We start from the raw sequence: 9,147 nt of genomic DNA, 5'->3' as shown, positions 1-9,147 counted from the left end.
TATGTTTCAAGGAGCAGCTGTGTGAGATAACATTTACTGTTTAAATAGGACCAAAGTGGTCTGTTGTTTTTAGTCATCACACATACATTCAAATTTTTAGGAGCACGATTTAACTGTTTAATCATAAAAAGCATGTGAAAATCATTCATTCATTTTCTTTTCGGCTTAGTTCCTTCATTAATCTGGGGTCATCACAGCGGAATGAACCGCCAACTTATCCAGCATATGTTTTATGCAGCGGCTGCTGCAAGCCATCAATGGGAAACATCCATACAAACTCATTCACACACATACACTTCGGACAATTTTAGCCTTCCCAATTCACGTCTACCACATGTCTTTGTACTGTGGGAGAAACCAGAGCACCCGGAGGAAACCCACCCCAACATGGGGAGAACATGCAAACTCCACACAGAAACGCCAACTGACCCAAACAAATTTGAAAATTGTAATAACTTATTTTAAGCACAGTCTACTCTGTTCAGATTTCCTCATCCGTGCAGCTTTGTGAAATCAAGCTTTCAGATCCTCCCAGTTAATTTCTTCTTGAAAGACATGCAGATACATTGCAGATATCTTTTAAGCTTGTTTCTTTCTTAGCATACATAGATTTCAGGCATTATTTCAATTGTATAAAAAAGTATGACTTTATTGCTTGCACGCATTCAGATTTACAAATTTTACAAGACACAGGCATTTGAGCTTGCAATCAGTATTAAAAAAAAAAAAAAAAAGCGTCAGATTTTGGTAAAATTGTTGAGTGTTGATTGTCTAAAAGTGGTTAACAAGCCATTTCAGTTTTGTGTCTGAATAAGATCCATCACTCCTGCTGAGTCACCATCTTCAACATCCGTAAAGCCATTGGCCCCTGGTCAGATGGGATCTGTGATGGAATAGACAGAAATAGTTGTAAATTCATCAAGACTACTGATAAATACAGAGGAAAATAATATTATATTCTGACTTTGGCATAGCATACCATATGTCCTGCTTTGAGGATCCAGTAGAAAGCAAAGTTCTTATAGGTCTTATAGAAAGCTCCAGTCTGGCTCTGTTCTTGTGGGTCCTCCAATGCAGTCCATTTCAGCTTGTTGAAGTTTTGGAGTCCGTCCCATTTCAGCTTTTTCACCCACATCTCCTGACCTGCTCACAAATAAGCACAAATCAATTGCCACCGCATTGCAGAAACACTATCTGGACAACACCCCATCACAACAGTCTTCTTGCACAACAAAATGGCTGACACTAAACCAGGGTGAACAGATCACAAGTGCTCAGCTGTTGCATGCCACTAATCACAACTGATGTTATACAGTAAGTTGTCTAGTATGAGCATGTGCAGTTAGATCGTGGACAGGGTGTAATGATCTAGTAAACCCAGTCAGAAAGCAAACGACTTCATTTTCAGGAGTCTGCATTTTGGTCTGTCTACAACCTTAGAGTTTTCATATACACCTAACATGAAGTCTGTAGCATATCCTCAAGTCTCGAAAACTCTGAAGTAGTGTGAATGCTAGGTATGACTATCAAAAGTTCTGCGTCCATCTGTTGTTCCCAGACAAGCTAAGATACAAAAACGATGCGCCTCAATTAGTTCCTGGGGTTATTCATCAGTAGGTCGTATGCATAAAATTGGGCACTGTTAAGGAGTGATATGCTTGCTTCACTACACATTGGGACACACTTGAGTGTGACATGAGAACTGGAGTTTATAAACAACAGCAGAACTAAGAATTTTCATATGTTACATTTATTAAAATTACATTACTGCTAAATAATTTGACTGTTTCATATACAGTACCAGCAATATTTCAAACATTAAATAATAATAAAGGTTTATCCAAACCGATCTAGCCATGTTCATTCTTGTTCAAAATGAGTAAATAATGGATTTTTAGATAAACTAAAAATTATGGTTGATGATTTGAGTCATGTGATTCATATCTTGCGCTTCTGAACTTCCATTTAGGGCACATAGTGCATATTGATGAGCCATGATTTTCATGGCGCATCATTGGACTTTTCCGGGGTGTGATAGAATACACTGAAAAAATTTTGAGAATGAGACAGCACTTAAAATGGCTGGATCAGTGCACTGACTACTGAACCAGTGTGCTAATTGCACACATAAGCTATGTTCCACTCCATTGTTAGACGCGCTCATGAACTTCCCTTTTTTAATCAGGGGAATCCCCACTACCATTTTAAAGTGCTTCATCAAGTGGAGGAGTGAAGATTACATGAAAATACCCTCGATCTTAACAGAGGAAGCGAGTCGGCTTTATATGTCCACTCCAGCACCTATATCTCCCAGTATGCAATGCGATTGTGACGTCACAACAGTGTAATTCCCAAGTGCTCGAGGGTTTAGGTCAGGGGTGTCCGAACTCGGTCCTGGAGGGCCGGTGTGCTGCATGGTTTAGCTCCAGCTTCCTTCAACACACCTGCCTGGAAGTTTCTAGTATACCTAGAAAGAGCTTGATTAGTTGGTTCAGGTGTATTTAATTGGGGTTGGCACTAAAATATGAAGGACACCGGCCCTCCAGGACTGAGTTTGGGCACCCCTGGTTTAGGGCATGGGTCTCGAGCCCGATTCCTGGAGGGCCGCAGCTCTGCACAGTTTTGCTCCAAACCTAATCAAACACAGCTGATCCAACTAATCAAGGTGTTCAAACTATTAGAGACTATTAAGCAGGTGTGAGTTGGAGGTGGTTGGAGCTAAAATCTGCAGAGCTGCAGCCCTCCAGGAAATGAGTTTGAGACCACTGTTTTAGAGCATCCCGTTTAAACCAATTCAGATGTTTTGGCAGTAGTGGACACTTGTATAATGTAAATGATAACGTTCTTCTGAGGAAACAAAATAGAGGGATAGCGAGTGAAGGGCATCAAAAAACTGCACTGGAATGCATCTTCAACCTGGGCCTCCTCCAGGTGGGATATGCCCAGAACACATCCCCAGGAGGTGTTCAAAACTGAGATGCGCGATCCACCCCAACGGCTCTACTCTTAAAGCCACTATTTGACAGAGCTCCTCACCCTCTCTAAAGGTGTGATCTGACACTATGTGAAGGGAGCTCATTTTTTAATCGGACATGGACGTGCAGATTTCCTATCAAATTTGGGTTTTAAAATGAAGCCTAAATTCTGTTGTTCGGGAGTTGCCATTCTGGAATGTTAGTCAATGGTTGACATCCTCACCCATTGTGTCCACAATGAGATCCAGCTGGCCATTGTAGACTGTAACATTGACCCCTGCTGCCAGAAGCTGATCCACAACGTCCACCACAGGCTTCATGAAATCTCCAGCCATGCTGACAAACACAGCCTCAGCTTGTCCTGAAGAAACAGAAGAACATTTCTTAAAGGGATAGTTCACCCAAACATCAAAAGTTCTGTCATTTACTCTTCCTTTACTTGTTCTAAACTAGTTTGAGTTTCTTTTTTTCAGTTGAACACAAAAGGAAGATATTTTGAAGAAAGCTGAAAATATGTTGTCACCATAGTATGATATAAACTTTATGGGGAAAAACAAATACTATGGAAGTACTTTAAATTATAAAAGTTCTTCCATAGTATTTGTTTTTCCCATAAAAGAGGTCAAGGGTTGCTTTCTTCAAAGGATCTTATTTTGTGTTCAACAGAAGACAGACAAACATAAAGGTTTATAACCATTTGAGGGAGAGTAAAATGCCATTTCTGGCTGAACTTGTTCTTTAAGAATCACAATATTGTGAACACAGAAACACCTTTGTAAATCATAAAAAGGGTCATCACCTCCCCATGTGACGTTCTTTGGAATGACACCAAGCTTTTGTCTGATTGGCCCATTCATCAAATCTGAGAGGGACTGGCGGTGCAAAGGGCGAATGTGGCGTCGCTTCAGTGCGACTGTAAAAAAAAAAACAACAGATAGCCAAAACATTTTCTTATGTACATAAACAGTTTGACTGACAGTGTGCATGTAAAGTGTCTTACAGAGAAATCCATCTGCAGCTTGATCTGAACTGCTCTTCACCATCTCATCAGAGTTTTGAGTGAGGATGTTGTAGAAGTTCACACCATTTGTGTTCTGTTACAAAACATGTTAATAACTTGCATAAGATTTCTTTAAATTAATTAAGACTTTTTTTTTAAAGAGTACAGGAGAGTCTGTAACGCATATTTGTCTCACCTGTTCCACTACATTTTCTGTCATGGACCAAAGGTCAGTGGCTTTCAAGTAGTCGCCCTGTTGCACTGCTTCCATCACTGCCTTTGCTGCTGTATACACCTCTTTTAGTCCAGTATCATCCAACAGAGACTAGAACACATATAACAGACACGCGCCAGCAGCATTAAACACTCCAATAGCAGTCAAATGTCTGTAAGACACGGTTTTACTTATTTCATATAAATCACACATACTAAATTCAATACACACTTGAATCAGTATGATTTAATATGTTTTATTCTGCAAGGATGCATTCAACTTATTAGAAGTTAAAAGGCATTTATAAATGTAACCAAATAGCTCGTTAAAAATGCTGTTTTTGAATGTTCTATTCAAAGAAATAAGAAAATGTATCAAAATAACTTGAAAATGTTAAGCAGTACAAGTAAAGCTACGGTCACACTGGGCTTTGTGTGTGCGAAATTCTGTCGTACGGCGCTGCGAAAAGGGGCGGGATTAAACATGATGATTAGACATTTAAAAAAAGCCAGCCATCGGTCCATGTTTTAAATTTCTGTCCAGAGAGGTGCTGTTTTGATCCTCGATTGGTCTCACGCAGTCAAGTGGCGAGATTTCGCAGGTCAGAGTTCACCAAGCTTGAACTTTGCACTGCTGCAACCTGCGAAACTTAACGCATGACCCCACGTTTCCGGTCTGACGTATTCGTGTGCGTATGAATGGAAGTCTATGGGAGGAAAAGCCAAGTGTGACCGCAGCTTAAGGGTGTCCTATATTGGACATTACAATATTTAATCTCACTCAATTTAATCTCAAATCAAACTCATTCAGAAATGAGACACTGCAGTTTCAAATTTCTGCTTAGGTTTTGTTTAGTACTATTACAGTGGCAATAAAGGAAAAACATCTAAACTGTAACTCATATATAATTATGTTGTCTAAAATCAATATCAGAAATGCAATTTCACTTAAACGCATTTTGAAAATGTCTTCATTGTGTAGTATTAATTGACTATATCGGTGCGGCACGGTGGCTCAGTGGTTAGCACTGTCACCTCACAGCAAGAAGGTTGCTGGTTCGAGTTCCAGCTGGGCCAGTTGGCATTTCTGTGTGGAGTTTGCATGTTCTCCCCGGGTTGGCGTGGGTTTTCTCTGGGTGCTCCGGTTTCCCCCCATAGTCCAAAGACATGCGCTATAGATGAATTGGATGATCTAAATTGGCCCTAGTGTATGGGTGTTTCCCAATAATGGGTTGCAGCTGGAAGAGCATCTGCTGCATAAAACATTTGAGAGAATAATTGGCGGTTCATTGCATTGTGGCGACCCCTGATAAATAAGGGACTAAGCCAAAGGAAAATGAATGAATGAATAAATGACCATCATTCATTGCATATTAATAATAAAAAAAAAATCTATATTTTTTTTATTTCATATTGTGGCTTATAGGATCCTAATTTGTATTCTAATAAGCTTCATAAAGTCAATGATTTTTTACTCTCTACGTGTATTTTTTTAAATTAGTTTTTGTTTTAGAACATTGTGACAATGTCAGCTCGCACATAGTCAAAACAGCAATAACATTATAATCTTAGATAGTAAATATTGCACACCGCCAGCACAGCTGTTTTAAAAAACCAAATCGTGATTTTAGAATAATTTTTAAAGGACCATGTGATGTTTAGCTTTAAAATAATAAAACATTTAAATTAAAAGAAAATAGCATGATTTTGAGCTGCAATAAAAGTTCATACTATACCTGCTTTTAGTGTATCTTTAATATGATTAATTCAGCCTTAACATAAGATGCTCCTTTAAATAACTTCAAACAAAGTTAAATACTAGATTATTACTGTTTTGATGGTGCTAATGCAATCATGCTTAATCTGTGATGAGCAGACAGAGGTGTTCTGCTGAATTACTCACCGTGCTGTAAAGATAAGCACCCCAGGTCATGACCGAATCTGCCATAAAAAAAAGAAGAAATACTTGCGGTCATGTGAGTAAAGACTATACAAGATGAGTGTGCATAATGATTAGTTATAGCAGACCTATAGGAGAGATCCATGAGTCTCCCAACGCCACTCCAGCAAAGTTGCATTTGATTGAACCAGCCTGAATTGCCTGAAGAGAGAGGACATTAATACTGAGTTCAGATTATAGAGTTTGAAGTAATCTGCAAATTAGCAGCGAACAGAAAGTAGTCTAGACTTATGTCAGATGTATCTTTTGGGAAGTACGGACAATTCTTCCTCTGGCTCTTCCTCATTTAGATGAAATCAGCAGAGCGTGTGCCATAAATAGTTTTATGGACATGTTGTGCAGGTTGCTACAGAATTAAACAAACATTTCATTACCTTTGTGAGCTCGAGGGAAATCGCAGCTGCCATTTTGCCTCCGTAAGACTCAGAGAATATATAGAAGGGAATACTCTGTTGGGAAGAAAAGATACCATGACGTATACGAAGAGTATATTGGGTTCATTCAGTTGCGTGTTTTAATTTAGCTTACTTGAAACTCTGTCTTTAGAGAGAAAAATTTCTTGAGGAGGACCATCATGTCTGATGCCACCATCGCAACGTCCTTGGTGAGGGCATCTTCAGTGTCTGTGTAACTGTATCCGGTGCCCACCGGGTTATCCACAAATAGCACACTGGCAGCATGCACCTGCACAGACACAAGTATTTTCAGTAGAATAAATTATTTAGAGAGTCCAAAATAAGGGTTTCTTGAAATTGTGCAGCATATGATGCTTCTTTATGAAGTTATACAGACACAAACAATGGAACTATCCCATAAATAAACCATACTCCAAAATAAACCACTCAATCAATACTTCAGATGAGAACAATAGATCCGTTACACACCCAAGAGGTTTCTCTCAGCTTAAGGTCTCTATCAAGAGGTCCAATTTCCTCAAAATTTCCAAAACCACAGCTCGATCCCCCAGGGCCTCCCTAAAATAAACAGACGCATGAGTGACCTTAGATGTACTTCAAAAAATTTGAGAAAACTGAGAAAAGCAATGAAGTTCTGATGAGGTGATCTAAAAATGGAGATGATTTATGACAAACCTGCAGCCACATGACCAGAGGTAGTTCTTTATAACTGGCACTGGAGCTATTGGCGTAGTACAGCCACCAGAACATGTGAGCTCCATCACGGACATCCACATATCCCCATGATTCTTTGGCTTGAACTGGAACACAGCTACCTGTTTTTTGTTGTTGTTTTTTTTTCGATAGTAAAAACAACAGGAGTCGTAAGTTTTGAGCTTGAGGAAAACTATGGAAATTAAAATTAAGTTTTTCTCTGAGACTGAGAGAGCAGGGAGGTAAACAAAGAATTTAATGGTTCTTATTCTTTCAAATGATACTAGTTTAATATTATATTATTCTTTCAGCATGTTTAAGGAAAAAACTAAAAATTCTTGCAATTTTTCCTTTTTTTTAAAAAAAGCAAAAAAGTACTAAATATATGGTTATTTTTCAGTCAGACGATGATGAAAGGCATAAGCAGTGAATTGAAATTATTTATTTCTACATTAAGAATTAAGATGCATGTTTGTTTTTCTTTTTTAACACCGTTACAACTAATATGGCTATATTTACGACAACACACATGTTTGTTCCAAAATAAAAGAGCAATTCCAGCTTTATGGATGTGACATTTGCAGTAAAAATTCAAAACATAAATTCAAATAAAGTATACATTAACATTATATTGAAACATCTGTTTATATTTTCTAAAACAACTCACCACATCGTTTTGGGATCAGAAAAATGTCAATCTGTAAACATTTTTTATATTTTAAATGAGGAAAATAAACATATGACCGAAAAAGTTTGCAAGTTTACAGTTTACAACATATTTTGTTGAAATTCTGTGAGTTAAACTACACAACCCAACATAAATAATACTAATGAAAAGGATCAGAGTCAGCTCTCTACAGAACTAATATTAATTGATTTTATTTGACATTTTTGCAGTTATGAGGAAAATGCTTTGTTTTGCTCTTAGTTGTGGATGTGGCAGATGTGAAATTGCCACTTGTGTGACTTTGGTAAACCAAATATAATAGTTTGAAAAGATTGACAGAAACATTTAATTTTGAGTATTTTTACACTGCTGTAAAATACTTGCTCACGCAAAAAATGCAGAAACGGTTTCGCTATCTTGGTGAAAACTGACATTTGCATGGAAGTGCTCAAACCTACTTTAGGTTTCTACTTTCTCCCTAAAATTGTCAGTAGAATACTACATTTGGATTTTCCTGGTTAAAACCAATAAAAATGTATTAACAGAATAAAGAAGTTCTTCAAAGGTGAATATACTGCAAGTATTCAAGTCAAGTAAGCTGTTGGATCTGTAATATTGTAAAGGCTAAAGAGTACAACAGAATACTCAACAGATGGGCAGTCTGTTGATGTTTTCTCGTTTAGATTTACATGTTTATATCATTTTAAACGATTAAAACCGGTGTTATTCCATTCCACTTGACTCTATGAATATAAACATGCTCATTGTCTTTCTTTACTTTACGACTAACTGAACAAATGAAACAACGGTCAACATCTTTCGGTTTCGGTTTGTATCTCAAGTTACAAAACATTTGATTATATCTCCTCTCATGTTGCATTTCCATTCATCATAACTAACAATAATAACCCAAACCCCATAAATAGATACATGTAATCCCTACAACTCTCCCAAGTGTTAAACTCAGCACATTTAACACATTTCATACCTTCATAAAAGCTCACAGCAGACAGCAGCACGAACATGCCAATCCACGACCGCGCCATCATTATTGACCTCAGGCTCTCTCAGACGGCTGCCACATTGGCTGTGTGTCTGAAGGACCAACACCAACTATAAATACTCAAACCTAAACCTCGAGCAATGTGATGTGAACAGCATCATATGACTCCAGTCAGCTGACGAACAGGGAAACAAACCACATGTTGTCTCTTCCACGCCGA

At 38.0% G+C, this 9,147-nt stretch overlaps 1 protein-coding gene across 1 annotated transcript; it reads right to left on the bottom strand.

Moving 5' to 3' along the window:
• Positions 1-628: 628 nt before the first annotated feature.
• On the bottom strand, positions 629-9,093 carry scpep1 (serine carboxypeptidase 1). Its single transcript, XM_056453856.1, has 13 exons — positions 8,913-9,093; positions 7,240-7,379; positions 7,033-7,122; positions 6,677-6,832; positions 6,523-6,597; positions 6,217-6,289; positions 6,092-6,129; positions 4,172-4,300; positions 3,976-4,069; positions 3,775-3,888; positions 3,199-3,336; positions 980-1,143; positions 629-883 (listed from the first exon to the last, which is right to left on the bottom strand). The coding sequence occupies exons 1-13, from the start codon at positions 8,971-8,973 to the stop codon at positions 821-823; spliced, it is 1,335 nt and encodes a 444-aa protein (XP_056309831.1). The 5' UTR covers positions 8,974-9,093; the 3' UTR covers positions 629-820.
• Positions 9,094-9,147: the final 54 nt, after the last annotated feature.

Source organism: Danio aesculapii, chromosome 3, assembly GCF_903798145.1.
Source record: "Danio aesculapii chromosome 3, fDanAes4.1, whole genome shotgun sequence".
NCBI lineage: Eukaryota > Metazoa > Chordata > Actinopteri > Cypriniformes > Danionidae > Danio > Danio aesculapii.
The sequence above is the reverse complement of the archived record's forward strand: the minus strand, read 5'-3'. Positions and strand labels throughout refer to the sequence as shown.

Bases quoted from the DNA above. Each gene is read 5' to 3' on its own strand.
- scpep1 (XM_056453856.1), bottom strand. From the start codon at position 8,973: ATGATGGCGCGGTCGTGGATTGGCATGTTCGTGCTGCTGTCTGCTGTG. The intron at 4,070-4,171 runs GTGAGACAAATA...GTTTTGTAACAG, and splicing joins CAGAAAATGTAGTGGAACAG to AACACAAATGGTGTGAACTT. The intron at 884-979 runs GTATGCTATGCC...ATTCCATCACAG, and splicing joins TCCTCAAAGCAGGACATATG to ATCCCATCTGACCAGGGGCC.